The 15,836-nt window shown below is 52.6% G+C and overlaps 1 protein-coding gene across 1 annotated transcript; it reads left to right on the top strand.

Annotated features, from left to right (window-relative positions):
• Positions 1-542: 542 nt before the first annotated feature.
• LOC144299291 (DNA topoisomerase 3-beta-1-like) lies at positions 543-15,336 on the top strand. Its single transcript, XM_077874800.1, has 8 exons — positions 543-561; positions 8,677-8,859; positions 9,971-10,102; positions 11,389-11,495; positions 12,146-12,220; positions 13,542-13,738; positions 14,188-14,344; positions 15,130-15,336. Exons 4-8 carry the CDS (start codon positions 11,478-11,480, stop codon positions 15,319-15,321), a joined length of 639 nt encoding a protein of 212 aa, XP_077730926.1. The 5' UTR covers positions 543-561; positions 8,677-8,859; positions 9,971-10,102; positions 11,389-11,477; the 3' UTR covers positions 15,322-15,336.
• The last annotated feature ends 500 nt before the right edge of the window (positions 15,337-15,836 follow it).

Genomic DNA, 15,836 nt, shown 5'->3' with positions numbered 1-15,836 from the left:
GAATTTGATTATTTTAATTTTTTTTTTAAATGGGGACATGACCCTTTTTTTTAAAAATTTTTATTTATTTATGATAGTCACAGAGAGAGAGAGAGAGGCAGAGACACAGGCAGAGGGAGAAGCAGGCTCCATGCACCAGGAGCCCGATGTGGGATTCGATCCCGGGTCTCCAGGATCGCGCCCTGGGCCAAAGGCAGGCGCCAAACCGCTGCGCCACCCAGGGATCCCTTGATTATTTTAATTATGAACAGCATATATATTTTCATATTTATCATTCCGTTTTTACGACCATTGTAACAGCTGCCTTTCTTGCTTTCCCGGTGGCGGAGAAGAGTAAGGTGGGGGGTTTGGGGAGGCCGCGGGGAGGGGTCAGGAGGCAGGGCCGGTACCCGCGAGCCACGGAACCCGCGGACGCGGACGTGCGCGCCCCGGAGGACAGGCGAGGGGACGCCAGCCGCGGGGACGCCCGCCGCGGCCGGACCGGAAGTGGAGGCTGCCGAGTCCGCCCCCCGAGCGGAAGCTGCGGCGGGAGCCCCGGCGGGAGCCGCGGCGGGGCTGCGGGTGAGCGGCGGGCGGCGGGAAGCGCCGGGGAGGTGGGCCCCCAGCCCCGGGGCGTGGGAGAGGAGGCGGCGCCTCGCTTTCCCGCGCCCTGCTTCCCGGCGGGGGCGCCCGCACCCCGGGGCTGGCGGTGGGGGTGCCGGGAGGTGGTGAGGGGCGACCTCCATCGACCCTCCCGCGGGGCTCCGAGGTGCGGGCTGCGGCCACAGGTGGGGAGACGGAGGTGCGGGGGGCCGCCTGCCGCCCCGGGCCCGGCCCGGCCTTGAGGGCTCCGGGTGTGTTTCTCCGAGTTGTTGGTGGACAGACTCGCCGGATTCAGTTCTCGCAGGTGAAAGGGAGGACTGGCCTTATCCTGCCTCTTTGCCACTCAGCCTTCGGGAGAGGACGTGGGAAGGTCCGCCCAGAGTGGGCTTGATGGCCGCGGAGCCCCGAGGTGCCCCTAGAGCCGCGGCAAAGGTCGCCTGGGCCTCGGCCGCATTGTTCTGAGCCTCGGTCCGCTCGCAGTCAGAAAACTGCCCAGGCCAGCCTCGAGGCGTGACGGGCCAGGCTGGAGAGAGCGGCGGCGTGCGGAGCGGGCTTGCGTGCAGAGGAGGGGCTTGCTCTCCGGACCCCGCGGCACCGGCTTAAGTGGCCAAGGTGGAGATCCTGCTCTCGGTGCTGTCTGCGCCACCGCTGGGCCTCCACCCCCAAGCCGAGTTCAGTTGTTCGTAAGACGGACAGGGGAGGACTTTGTGTACCGCGACCCCCGAGGGCACCCACCGTTGCTGATCCTGCTGCGGAGAGGAGAGTCCGCCGACCGACCGGCAGTAAGTGCCCACCTGACGCTCTCACTTTACAGTTCCAGTGTGTGTTGTTTGCTGTCAACACGCCCTCAGCACTGGCTGATTCTCCCTTTTGAAATGAGAGAACCAACTTCAGATGCAGCTTTAGCAGGCGACGAGATCAAATGTGATGAACCACATAGGTTATGGAAAAGAAGGCGATCACATTTCCCTTTAAAAATAACAGACATTTAAGATTTTATTTATTTATTCATGAAAGAGAGAGAGAGGCAGAGACACAGGCAGAGGGAGAAGCAGGCTCCATGCGGGGAGCCCACGTGGGACTCGATCCCGGAGCTCCGGGGTCCCGCCCTGGGCTGAAGGCAGAGCTAAACCGCTGAGCCACCGGGGCTGCCTTAAGATTTTTTTTTTTTTTAAGATTTTTTTTTTTTAATTTTTTTATTTATTTATGATAGTCACAGAGAGAGAGAGAGAGAGGCAGAGACACAGGCAGAGGGAGAAGCAGGCTCCATGCACCAGGGAGCCCGACGTGGGATTCGATCCCGGGTCTCCAGGATCACGCCCTGGGCCAAAGGCAGGCGCCAAACCGCTGCGCCACCCAGGGATCCCAAGATTTTTTTAAAAAGCAAAAACCTGGGACGCCTGGGTGGCTCAGAGATTGGGCGTCTGCCTTTGGCTCAGTTTAGGGATTGAGCCCCACGTCGGGATCCCTGTGAGGAGCCTGCTTCTCCCACTGCCTATGTCTCTGCTTCTCTCTGTGTCTCCCATGAATAAATAAATAAAATCTTTTTAAAAAAATGCAAACCCTTAAGTAATAACAGTACAGCAAAAGGGTTTTAAGATGGCATATGGTATAATGATGGTTTATAGAAGTTTGCAAACCACTGCTTTCAGCTTTTATTCTCATTGATTTCCCCTTTAAAAAAAAAAAAAAAAAGATTTTACTTATTTACTCATGAGAAACACAGACAGAGCCAGAGGGAGAAGCAGGCTCCCCATGGGGAGCCCAACGTAGGACTCAATCCCAAGACCCTGGATCACGACCTGAGCCAAAGGCAGATGCTCAACCACTGAGCCACCCAGACGTCCCTGATTTCCCTTTTGAAGTTGGAGTGTGCCTTAATAGAAAAATAGGCCCCAAGATAACCACCGAAAATTAATCAGTTAAGACTGCAGAATTCTTTTAACAGGTAGACCCTGGTGCAGTTAAAAAAACAAAAAAGTATCTCATAGAGAAGCAGGAGTTTCAGCTCCAACTCAACAAACTTTCCAGGTAACCTTTGGAGAATCTCTTTCTCTGAGTCTTAATTTGTTCTTCCTTGAGACGTCTGTACCAGATCATCACCAGGGTCCCTTTCCCAGGATTCCAAATCCTTAAAGAAAGTCATACATTTTTCCCAGTAAATCAGTGATACTCAGATCATTACAAAGTCCTTATGCAGAACTGAACTATAAACTGTTGAACTAGAGCCAGAGCTGCTAAAGACCTACATGTAACAGTGTGGAACAGCAACTAGTCTGAGGTGGACAGGTGATCTGAAACGGGTATGGATGCCGGTGTGCCTTCGTGGGCGCTGTCGAGGTTTATCCCTAGCCCTGGATAAATGAGGTACTCCCTTTGAAGATGCTAGGACAAAATGTTTCTCTAAAGGGATCTGTAGAGAAGAATCTGTTATTTCCTGAAAGTGTTTAGGATCCTTAGGTACAAAGAAGAGTAGTAGAAATATAAAACTTCTAGAAATTTTAACACCATAGGAAAAAAGGACGTTGAGAAGTGTTTGCAGTAGTCCTATAGATGTAAAGTCTGTTTTTAAAATTTAGGTATCTAGGGCAGCCCGAGTGGCTCAGCGGTTTAGCACCACCGTCAGTCCGGGGTGTGATCCAGAGACCCGGGATCAAGTCCCACATCGGGCTTCTGCATGGAGCCTGCTTCTCCCTCTGCCTGTGTCTCTGCCTCTCTCTCTGTGTATCTCATGAATAAATAAATAAAATCTTAAAAAATTTAGGCATCTGTAAGTTTTTATTATTCACTTCACAGGTAAATTTTTTTTTATAGAGAAAACACGCACACATCAAAGCAGAGGGAGAGAATCTTTTTTTTTTTTTTTAAGATTTTATTTATTTATGAGAGAGACCCAGAGAGAGGCAGAGACACAGGCAGAGGGAGAAGCAGGCTCCATGCGGGGAGCCCGATGTGGGACTCGATCCAGGACCCCAGGATCACGTCCTGAGCGGAAGGCAGGCGCACTTAACTGCTCAGCCACCCAGGTGTTCCAAGGAGAGAGAGAATCTCAAGCAGACTTCCCACTGAGTACAGAGCCGGATGGATGGATACCAGACTTGATCCCAGGACCCTGAGATCATGACCTGAGCCAAAGTCAGACACTTAACCTGAGCCACCCAGGCGCCCCTCTTCCGTACTTCTAAATCGTAGTTCTTTTTGACCACTTATGTGTGTCTACTGCACTAAATGTAACAAGTAAAAAAGGAAGTATGGTTAGCAGAAGGCCCCCCCAGGTCCAGCTTCCAGACCCTAACCCCACTCTTGCCCCCAGGTGGTTGCTTTGCCATTTCTTGAGTGTGTGTGTGCACGCATCCATAGATGGCAGTGCTTTGTACAGTCACACACTTCACTTCTTCATGTAATTTCTCTGAAACTCAATTCACATTAGTATTTACGGAGCAGATGCACTTCTTTCTCATTGCTGCTTGGTGTTCCATTGTCTGCCACACTTTATTTAACAGTTCCTTGTTGGCATACCCTAGAACGTTTCTAATGTCTTCTGACTGATAATGCTGCAGGGGATTCCCCGGCGGTGTGTTACCCGCTGTGTCCTGCCTCAGGAACCCAGTGTCCACGTGGACAGTCTTGCCAGCGCCCACTGCTTACTTCTGCAGTCTCCTGTCCCCCTGCGGCCTCATCCCCCACGCCATTCAGGCCCCCACACCAGTGCCCAGGCACCTTGCCCTCTGACTTTTTTTCTTCTTCTTCCACCCCTGCTCCCCACTCTAGCACATAAAGATTTTAGACCCCACCAGCGCATGCCCTGCGTGGACCTTCCCACGTCCTCCCCTCCTCCTTGCCCATCCTAGAGTATCTTTCCCCTCACCCTCTCACTCCTACTCACCTGGCACATCCCATCCCTGCTAAATCTAGCCCTTCCCCTGCTGGCAGCCTGCCCCCAGTGCCATCTCCTGTCCTCACTGCTGACCTGCTGACATTTGTACTTCTTAGAGGGGCCCTCTGGCCAAGGACAGCCACTGCTTCCCACCCAGAGACATCACTCCAGCAATTCCCCCCTCACCTCCTGCATCTTCTCTTTTCCCTCTACTCTACTACTTCTATCCTCCTTACAAACATGCTGGTTTATCTTCCATCTTAAAATGTAAAAACCTACTCACTGTTCCTCTTCCCTCCTTCCAGGTCCTCTTGAGCTCACCCCCCTCAGGCTTTTCCCTTTGGCACTCCTGCATGAAACAGCTCCCATCAAGGTCACCTGGCGCCTGTAGGTCTCCAGACCCCAATGTCAGGTCTCCATTATCACCTCCCCCAGGCTGCAAGTATCTGTAGCCTTCGATGTGTGATGTGCAATGACTTCCTGCCTCCCCTCCCGCCCTCCCCACCCCCGCCACCAACCCAAGTGCCTCTTCTCTGGCCTTTGAGGATCTCCCCTCTCCTGAGTCACCTTATCTCCCCAGCCCCCAACTTGGGCTCCTTTCCCTGCTCCACATGCCACCACATGCCACCGCCTCCTCCATGGCCCAGCTGGCTATTAGGCAGCTCACATTTAACATACCTGACAGCTCCTGCATCTTTGTCCCAAACTGCTCCTTCCTCCTAACTTCCCATCTCAACAAATGGGAATCCCATCCTTTAGCTCCCTAGGCCAAAGGCACTGGAGTCATTCTGCACTTGCCTCACTTCCCCTTCTCAGTCCTGTTGGCTCTGCCTTGGGAATCAGCCCCAGACCCCAACTTTCCCTCAGCACCTCCATCGCTGCCCCCAAGGCCCAGTGACTCCCTTCTTAGAGCCAGAGGGATCTCTTGAACACTTGAAGTCAGGTCATCAGGCTCCTGTGCTACCTCCCAGTTCCCTCAAAGCAAACCCAAAGTCTGAAACTGCCCTCCCCACTGTCCCCCAATCCTCTGTGGGTCTTAATGCCTGGACTTTGTCCCACGTGGCACATAGCAACACATACTGAGCATGTAGTATGTGCTCAATAAATTCTGGTGGGGTGATTGAATTCATTCCCAGGGGTGGGATTGCTGGGGATGTGCACTTGTAGTTTTGAGAGAGATCGTCTAATTGCTCCGCACAGAGGTTGGTCCAGTTTTACTTCAGCCACCTACCTTCATAGTTTGCCTGTCACCAGACCCTCCTCCACGTGTGCTCATCCTGTGATCATTGCTAGTGAGATAAGCATGAGCTCATTTTACTTCTAATTTGCCATTACAAGTGTTGTTGGCCATCATATCACAAAGGGCTAATTTCCTCATTATATAAAACAATTACTAAAAATGAGAAAACAGCAGTCTGGCTGGGGAGAGAAAGGGTAAAGAAATAGGAATAGACCATTCACAGAAAAAGAAAGCAAATGCTTTCAAACATGAGATATGTTTCTGAGCTTCTGAAATCCTTATGTGTCTTTCCTTCATACCAAAGTTTATGTTTTCTTCTAGTATTTTTCTAGTTGTTTTTTTTTTTAAGATTTTATTTATTTGAAAGAGTGATGGAGGGCAGCCCCAGTGGCTCAGTGGTTTAGCGCCGCCTACAGCCCAGGGCGTGATCCTGGAGACCCGAGATGGAGTCTCACGTCGGGCTCCCTGCATGGAGCCTGCTTCTCCCTCTGCCTGTGTCTCTGCCTCTCTCTCTCTCTCTCTCTCTCTCTCCTCTCTCTCCCCCCTCTCTGTGTATTCTCATGAATGAATAAATAAAATCTTTTAAAAAAAAACCCTTTAAAAAAACAAAAGAAAGAACGTGATGGAGAAAGAGCACAAGTGGTGAGAGGGGCAGAGGGAGAGGAAGAAGCAGGCTCCCCACTGAGCAGGGAGCTCGATCCTGGGACCACAGGATCATGACCTGAGCCAATGACAGACACTTCACTGACTGAGCCACCCAGGCACCCCTAGTATTTTTTCTAGTTTGATCTTTTTGCGTAAATTTCTGCCAGCTCTGGAATCTGTTTTGGTGGCAATTCTAAAGTAGGAGTCTAGGGCAGCCCCGGTGGCTCAGCGGTTTAGTACCACCTTTGGTCCAGGGCATGATCCTGGAGACCCGGGATCAAGTCCCACGTTAGGCTCCCTGCATGGAGCCTGCTTCTCCCTCTGCCTGTGTCTGCCTCTGTGTGTGTGTGTGTGTGTGTGTGTGTGTGTGTGTGTGTGTGTCTCATGAATAAATAAATGATATCTTAAATAAATAAATAAAGTAGGAATCTAGCTTTAACCCTCCCAGCCCACCCAGAAGGTTGCCCAGTTGTTTAAGTAGCAGTCATGTTGTTGGGTTGGTTTTTTTTTAATACAGTGTCATATTTGTCAATGTTAAGGCCATATATATAGTGATCAAAAAGACAGCAGGAAGAAAAAAAAAGCAGGAATTCAATGTCCTGTAGCAATCATGGAACCAGTTGTCACAGTGGCCGGCAGTGATCCAGACCTCAGGCAACTCGTGCTGGTGTAGAATGAGACAGTAACTAACCGTGGCATGGTGCGGTCTATTGTAACGGACTCGGGGCAGCAGGAAATGCTTTGTCCCGCCCCAGGGTGTTGGGAGAGCTCTTTAACCAAGAGTTGGCACTAGAGCCAGGCCTTCAGACAGTCAAGCTGCATTCTCTGGGCTTGGTGGTACATTCCGAGCAAGGGAACAGAGGCTTAAGAATATGTTTTTCTTTAGATATGGTGTCCAGTTTAATTGGCCAGAGCATGATCTGCAATGCTAGAGATTGTGAAAGGCAGGCAGGAAGGTAGATTGGAGCCCATTGGAAAGGGGCTGTCGAGTACTACTGGGGTCTGGACTCCATTGTCCAATGGGTCTCAGGCCTCTTTTGGATCAGAAAGATCTAGGGAACATGGCCTGGCATCTGCATTTTATAAAATGTCCCAGGGTGGGGCGCCTGGGTGGCTCAGTCAGTTGAGTGTATGAGGACTCTTGATTTCAGCTGGAGTCATGATCTCAGGGTCCTGGGATCATGAGCCCTGAGTTAGGCTCCGTGTTCAGTGGGGAGTCTGCTTCTCTCCCTCTGCCCCTCCCCCGCCTGTGTACGATCTCTCTTTCTCTCTCAAATAAATCTTAAACAAAACCAGGAAATGTCCCGGGGCATCCCGATTCTCCGCTGAGGTGGAGGTACTGCTCTCAGCCCTGGGGAGCAAACAGAAGTGTGCCCTGGGTGGAGGGCTGGCCCTCTGCGCTACCCCAGCCTGTCAGTCCAGATCCAAAGGCCCCCAAGTCTCCCTAGCACGGATTTGGTGACATGACTGACCTGAGGTCAGGGAGCCACATCAACTTCTGCCAAAGGAACCCAAATTCCCAAGGTGTTCGTTTCTAAGCCAGTTCCATTGCCCTGGTTTATCCCATGTCTTTTTTTTTCTTTTTCTTCAGGTTTGTTTGTTTAAGTAAACTCTACACCCAGTGTGGGGCTTGAACTCACAACCCTGAGATCAAGAGTTGCATTCTTTACTGACTGAGACAGCCAGAAACCCCTATGTGTGGAGTTTGGGTTTTGGGGGGGGGTGTTGTTTTTTTTAAGTAGGCTCCGTGCCCAACGCGGAGCCCAACACAGAGCTTGAAAACTCACAACCCTGAGATCAAGACCTCAACTGATATCAAGAGTCAGATGCTTAACTGACTGAGCCACCCAGGAATCCCAAAGAAATTGTGTCTACTTGTGTTTTGCTTTTTGGGTTTTTTAAAAAGATTTATTTGTTGGGCACCCGGGTGGCTCTTTTGGGTCCTGGGATTGAGCTCCTGTTCAGCGGGAGCCTGCTTTTTCCTCTCCCTCTGCTGCTACCCCTGCTTATTCTTTCTCTTTCATAAATAAATTAAAAATCTTTTTTAAACATTTAAAAAATATTTATTTACTCGAGAGAGAGAGGGAGCGTGTATGAGCAGGGGTAGAGACAGGGAGAGAGAAACCCAAGCAGACTCCCCACTGAGCATGGAAACTGAGGCAAGGCTCCATCTCACTACCTTTAGGTCAAACTTGAACTGAAACCAAGAGTCTGATGCTCAACCAACTGCACCACCCAGGCACCGCTGGTTTTTGTTTTTTAAAATGAGTTTCCTTCTTGGTAGAGTTTCCATTAGAAGCATTTGTTTTCTGTGTGTCTTTCTTCTCTTTAGGAGTCAGCTTTGATGGTAGTGTTGAGCTGCAGAAGAACAGTTTCTGAACTTCATCTCCATCCCTCTGAAACTGGAGTGTGAAGGGCCAAAGCCCCGGGCAGCTTTCAGACAAGATGAAGACCGTGCTCATGGTTGCAGAAAAGCCATCCTTGGCCCAGTCCATTGCTAAAATCCTCTCTCGGGGTAGGAAAGACAAACCGGCGGGTTTGTGGGAGGAATCACTAAACATGGTCATTTCTTTTTTTCTGGAGTGTGACTCCAGCCCTCTGGAATTGACTTGGTTCAGGACAGTGGGTGTTACTGAAGCATCTCAGTATTAGTTTTTGTGGGTGCATTTACTGCTACATTCAGTGTGCGGTCCAGGACTCCCAAAAGGTACAGACACCATTCACAGCGTAGCACCGGGCAGTCCACTGTTGCTCATAAAGCAGCACCCAGCCCTGGTAACTTACACAGAAAGAGAATTCACTAGAAGAATACAGAGCCAAGATCTCGCCCTGGTCTAAGTCTGAGGCCATGCCACAGACCGTATCGCCACAGGAGCTTTGCCACTGCCCTCAACCACTATAGCTGCAGCCTGTGTGCCTCATGTCACTCAAGAGCAGCATTAGGCTGGCCCTGGTATATAGCCCTACTGAGACACCAGGGCACTAAGAAAGGGGACATCTGTCCCTTAACTCCATCCTGGCCACTGGGGTAGTTGGTGGGGTGCTCCTTTCCTTCCTATCTCTGACTTGCCTCCAGATAGGAAGGGTGCTTGGGTGCTCTGGGTACCTAGAAATGGCCTATGTCCACCGTGACCTCCCCTGGGTCAGGACAGTGGGATGGTGTCTCTTTGAAGGGGAGGGGAGAGCTGAGAAGTGCCCAATCCACAGAAGCGAAGAAAGTTCAGCTGAGAGGCTGTCAGTGGGGAGCGGGAGCATGAGAAGACGTCAAGGGACCTGGTAATGAGGAGGTCCATGGAGACCTGGTGAAGTTTGAAAGAAGTGGGGCAGAAATGAGAGGAAGGGCCCAAGTGTCTGCTGTGGAGAGCCTTCAGAGAGGGTGCTCCTGGCCTTCAGCTGGCCCAGGGCCCTGCGTGGTGAGCATACCGTGCTGGTTGGTTAGCAATGAGTGGTGTTTCCCGGAGGACCACGACATTCGTCAGCACTGTTACATGCAGTGGCCTGAGGAACGCTGCCACTGACTGCTCTGGGGAAGGGGGACTCTGGCCCTGTGAGTGGTGGCTTCTGGGTCTGGGGCCTCTGTGGTGGCTGTGGCCTGCTGGAGCAGCCATCACTGTGCTTCTCTGCAGGAAACATGTCCTCCCACAAAGGGCTGAAAGGAACATGCTCCGTGCATGAGTACAGCGGGACCTTTGCTGGCCAGCCCGTCCGCTTCAAGATGACATCCGTCTGTGGTCATGTGATGACCTTGGATTTCCTGGGTGAGCCCCCTGCACCCCGCCCAACCCCTATCCCACTGAGGGAAGCCCGGCAAAGTGCTGCCCCAAGTCTAGATGGAGCCAGGGAGGGCTCCAGGCAGACAAATTAGTGCAGAACCCATGAGTCCTGAGGCCAGCAGGTCCTGGGTCATCTAGAACCCAGGTTTTAGAGCTCAATGCCCGTGGGTCCCCATCCCAGAGGCACCCCTTAGTCACTGCATGCCCTATGCTCCTTCCTGTGCTTCCTAGAGGTGGTGGATGCCCACCTCAGAGGGGCTGGCCCATGCAGGCATTTGGGAGGTGAATGTGACTGTTGCCCAGTGGTCGTTTGGTGGCTGTCATTGTCATCTTTGTTATCTGTTACCTTGGAAGGGCCAGCATTAGTGACCCAGCAGAGCCACATGCAGGGCCCTGTGGTTGATGAGAGACTCCAGCCTAGGCTCTGTCTCATGCTCTACAGGCTCATGGGCTGGGACTGGAGCCTCTAGAAATTTCTGTTCCAAAAAAAAAAAAAAAAGAAATTTCTGTTCCACATGTGTGATGTGAGTCTTACGATAGTGCCATCCACTTCCTAGGATTGAGGACTCAGTGTGACGGTGAAGGAAGAGAGCTTAGTGCACAGCAAAGTCTCAATACTTCTTGTTGCCCAGTGACAACAAGGACATTGATTCAGTCGTGTGGCCAAGCATTTGGACTCTTGAGTTTTATCACCAGCCAGCAGGTGGGGAGCTGGGATTTGAACTTGACTCTGTATGACCCCGTTCTCCCAGGCTGTACGAAATGGGGACAAAAAGAAAGCCAGAGGGCTAAGCTTGCAAGCACTGAGCACTGAGTAGAGAAGTAGGTGGATGTACCAGACACGAAGCCCAAGAGACTGATTCCCCATGGGGTTCCCCTGAGCACCTGTCATGTGTGCAGTCAAGTGCTGGGTAGGGGGAGAGTTGCAGCTATTCAGGCTGGAAGAGAAGACAGAGGTAGGAGGGGTGTGGTTCAGTGCTCTGGCAAAGTGAGCCAGCCCAGGAATGGCGCTCCAGCCACAGGGCATGTCCTGAAGTGAGGCTGGAGCAGCAGCAGCCCTGCCCAGCGGTGGCTCCTGGAGGTGACCAAGGTGTGGTGTCACCTCAGCAGCCCAGGGGAATGAAGGCCCAGCTCTGCCTCCAATTGTGGGGTTCCCCTGGGCAAATTGTTCTCCAAGCCTCCCTCTCCTCCTGGGCCTATGACAATTGGAGAGATCAAGCTTGGTGAGCCAAGAAGTATGATTCAGCTGTCACTGTGGCTATGGTTTGTAGGAAAGTACAACAAATGAGACAAGGTGGACCCCGCAGAGCTGTTCAGCCAAGCCCCGACAGAGAAGAAGGAGGCTAACCCCAAGCTGAACATGGTGAAGTTCCTGCAGGTGTGTGGGCGTGCTAGGGCATGGGCACCTGAGAAGCCTCTACTCTGGGCCCTCTGCACTGCAGGTGGTCTCCAGAGTCCTCTCTTTCATGAACTGGAGGCCTTTGCTGGAAGCCCTGGGTGGGCCTCGCAGCCCTTTCTGCGAGCTCCCCCTGCTGGCCCACGAGGCACCTTTCAGACTGTTCTCACAACCATCCACTGGCCCACCTGGGCAGCCGGGTCACTCAGCCCTGGAGAGCAGAAATTCTGCTTTTTAAACTGTTTGTTGGTGGTGGCGGTTTTTCTCATCTTAAATGCACACACATTATGGAAAATAGTAAAAAGTAGAAGGAAGAAAAAATATATAATCACACTACCTAAGACAACCACCATTAACATTTAGGCTTATTTCATTTCAGCCCTCTTCCCATGCAGTTTTGGGGGTTAAGATCATTTTGCATTTATAATTTCTTTGTGTCCAAAAAACAAAGTCCTGAGTGAAGTTCTCTGAGTGGCTAAGGCAGCCTAACTGCGTCTAGCGCCGCTGCTCAGCCCGGGCCCAGTCTGGGTGGCAGTCCTGCTCCATGGGGCTCAGGGTGTGGTTGGGAGCACCGTCGGTGGGCACTACGGGCCGGGCCACGGAGGGGCCAGTCACTGTGTACTCTGTGGCAGGTGGAGGGCAAAGGCTGCGACTATATTGTGCTATGGCTGGACTGCGACAAGGAGGGAGAGAACATCTGTTTTGAGGTAAGAGGGGGCCTACTGCTGTCCTTAGTTCGAGCCTTCCCACTGACCTGTCCTCGCATTTGCGCCATGCCGGGGGTGCGGCTGGGAATCTGCTGCGTTGCCTTAGAAATGCCTTTTCTCCTCCTTTAGTTTGGAAATTGCATAGACACTTTGAAATGTATGGACTCTGCCAAGGGCAGAGGGGTATTACCTATTCCCCTACTCGGGTGCACTGTGTGAGCAAACATACAGACAGAGGGCAGAATTTTCTCAGTGGATAGGAAGGTTTTCAGGCCTTCTGGGCACCTCTCAGGGACCTATGGCCAAGGCTGGTTGCCACTTAGCTACCTTTCTTCCTGCTTTTCTCACTTCCAGCCTTCACCGTCCCCTCCAAGATGCCATCAAGCCTCCCCCTCCCATCTTGTTTCCACCCTCCCTGCAAGGACACAGGTGTCTGCCTCTCTTGTGGCTGTGACGCCCTCACGCGGCTCCTGACTGCAGGTGTCCCCTGGTGCAGCTCACGCTCCTGCCTCTTGCACCCCCAGTTCTCACCCGGAGCCTGTTACACTTTGGGGCTTAGGAAATGCTTCCTGTGTGGCCAGGGAGCTCAGGACACCCCAAGTTCCAACACAGCACCCTCAGTCAACGTGATCACGCTTTGTCCCTTCCTCGGCACTCTTGTCCCGGCCCCACCCCTATGGGACTGCTCCTTCCCTGGGGGCGGAAGCTTGGGGGCTTTCTCCCCTCAGCAACAAAGGCACCCCCCACCAAAGAATCTACATGGCCAGGGTCCAGTGTGACTCCCCTCCCACTGCACAGCCTTCATAGTGAGTCTGGCTCCAGGCCCCCTGCTGGGCTTAGCCCTCAGTCCCTAAGGTGGGGGTCCCCTGTGCCCTCCCTGCTCCTGCCGTTTGTCTTTTCCTCTTCATTCTGTTTTCCCTCCCTGGCTTTTCTTCAGCTTCTTAAGAGTTCCACCCACCCCTCCTTGCACTCTGCCCTCTAAAAAGAAGGGAAATGGGTCAAGTGGGGTGGATTGCATGACTGAGTTTCCCTGTGTCGTGGCATTAGCATTTCCTGGTTTGGCAAGGGTGAAAGCAGATAAGAGAAAGGATGGTAGTAAGGGGGGGTGTTTGAACAAGTTTGTCAGTGGAAGGAAAAGAAGCCATGTAGCAGGAGTGATGTGGAGAGACAGACTTCTGGACAGGCAAGGAGGTGGAGGAGGGTCTGGCAGGATGGAGAGGAAGTCACACCAGCAAGGTTCAGCCCCAGAGAGGAGCCCTCACACGAGAGGCGTGGAGGCAGAGATTTGGAAGGTGAGTGACAGCTGGGCTGCCTCCCCCAGGTCCTGGACGCTGTGCTGCCCGTCATGAATCCAACCCATAGTGGCGAAAAGACCGTGTTCCGGGCCAGGTTCAGCTCCATCACAGACACGGACATCTGTGCCGCCATGGCCCGCCTGGGCGAGCCAGACCACAACGAGGCGCTGTCGGTGGACGCCAGGCAAGAGCTGGACCTGCGCATCGGCTGTGCGTTCACCAGGTGCCGGCTGCCCTCCCTTTGGCCAGGGCTCCTGCCTCATGGGTCCCCATTTGCTGCCCCTGGGCCTGGTTAGTACTAGGCCAGTGTCCATATTCTAAAAACCCTGAAGGCAACTGTCTCTCTGGCAGGGTGTTTGCCTCACTGCATGGGTCTTGAGGAGAGGGTGGAGGGCATAGAATAGAATAGAAGGGTTTCCCAGCCCCAGGATGGGTGGAAACTCTTCTCTCTTGCCTTCCGTGCCATGTGTGCAAACACATGATTCCTCTCTACCCACACACACCTTTCCCGGCCCCTGTGCTGAGCCACGTTCTCACTCTGTCCCCTGTCTTCTGAGCAGGGGCACTGCCGCCAGCTGGCCCCATGCTGGACTCAACGTGGGTGATTAACGATGGTGGCTTTGAGTGCATACGTGACCAGAATATCTTTCTCTACCCCATGCCTCCTTGTAGATTTCAAACTAAGTACTTCCAGGGAAAATATGGCAATCTAGACAGCTCCCTCATCTCCTTTGGGCCATGTCAAACCCCTACCCTGGGCTTCTGCGTGGAGAGACATGATAAAATCCAGTCCTTCAAACCGGAGACGTACTGGGTGCTGCAGGCCAAGGTTTGCTTTCCCTTCCCTACACACGCTGGGTCTTTCCAGGTTCGGGCTGTGGACTCTGAGGGTCTTCTGTCATCATCCGGCCCATTAAACCCCCGAGGCCAAGGGCACAGGAGGGACGCCAGAGTGGTCTGTGGGGTGCTCAGGGAAGGGATCCCAGCCTTCATAGGCCTGAATGCATTGAATTTAGAGGCAAGAATGAACTCAGCCTTGAGGGGGAGGGGGCCGGGTAGATCATGCCTCAGAACAGTCAGCTGTGATGGTCAGGTCCGAGGTTTGGACCAAGGGCCATAAGCCACTGACTTTCAGACTTTTTGAAGTCTTAGAACCATTTCTCCAAATAATGCCGTCCGTGTAAGCTTCTTACAAGATTTAAAGCAATACAGAGCTGGTCTGGTTGACATAGGGCTGGGGGCCCCTGTAAGGACTACACCTAGTGCTGGCCAGGTGTCAGAGGGTGGGCAGGGATGGCATTTGTGACGGAGGTTCCAACACCCTTAAGGATACAGCAGCCTTGGCTCTGGGCTCCCCGTACGAGACTACTTGCCGAATCTCAGGGGAGAGGCCTGGAGTCAGGGCAGCCTTTCCTTGGGACAGGGCTGGGTCTCAGCCTACATATCTGTGCACCTCTGCACACCTGTATAGGTATGGCTGTGAGACCTTAGAGCCGGGACCATTTTCTTCCCAGAGGAGGACCAGCTTCATCTACCTCGATTCTCTTCCCTGGCAGTGTGTGCTCACCTGGACATTTTCTTTCCCGTCTTCTGCCTTTGTACTTTTTCCTATAGGTCAATGCCGATAAAGACAGATCTCTTCTTTTGGACTGGGACCGAGTACGAGTGTTCGACCGGGAGATCGCACAGATGTTTTTAAACTTGACAAAGCTGGAGAAGGAAGCCCAGGTGGGCCTGCCCCACGTGTATCTGTCACGTTTGCTCGGGGCAGGGGTAGACCTTGGATGCCTCTGGCTAGAAGAGTAGCTCGTGACCTAGGGTCCCATCTTTCTTTCCTTTCTGGAAATAGACATCTTGTAGAAAGATGGACAGTTATTGATGCAAGCGGTAACTGTGTGCTACATCCCTGCTCTGTACCAGGCATTGCCCCACATCCACGACCTGCAGCCCCTGTCCATGTGACCCCAGGGGCATTATCTCTTTTTGGCAGGACTCCATTTCACACCAATGTGCCTTTTCTGTGATACGGACGCTAACAACTCTAGAGGGACCTGTGTGCATGTCAGTGAACTCGGCCGAGGTCACACAGCTAGCATGGGATATCCCAGCCTCAGTCAGCTTTCCTGGCCTTTATGGTGCTGTGTTTTTTACTCAGGTTTTTTATGAATTTGAGAGTCATGTGCTGGGCTTTTAGGAAGAGGGTGATGCCACCTGGCAGGGGGCTGGCTGCCTGGGGTGGGGGCAATTCCACCGCCACTGCAGTGGCCCACAGCCTTACCAGCTACCACAGTCGTGCAGGTACGGCCTGGCCTTCTTCAGCT

This window comes from Canis aureus, chromosome 27 (genome assembly GCF_053574225.1).
Source record: "Canis aureus isolate CA01 chromosome 27, VMU_Caureus_v.1.0, whole genome shotgun sequence".
NCBI classification, from domain to species: Eukaryota; Metazoa; Chordata; class Mammalia; order Carnivora; family Canidae; genus Canis; species Canis aureus.
This window is presented reverse-complemented; position numbering and strand designations above follow the sequence as displayed.

Bases quoted from the DNA above. Each gene is read 5' to 3' on its own strand.
- LOC144299291 (XM_077874800.1), top strand. The intron at 12,221-13,541 runs GTAAGAGGGGGC...TGCCTCCCCCAG, and splicing joins GAGAGAACATCTGTTTTGAG to GTCCTGGACGCTGTGCTGCC. The intron at 14,345-15,129 runs GTTTGCTTTCCC...TTTTTCCTATAG, and splicing joins ACTGGGTGCTGCAGGCCAAG to GTCAATGCCGATAAAGACAG.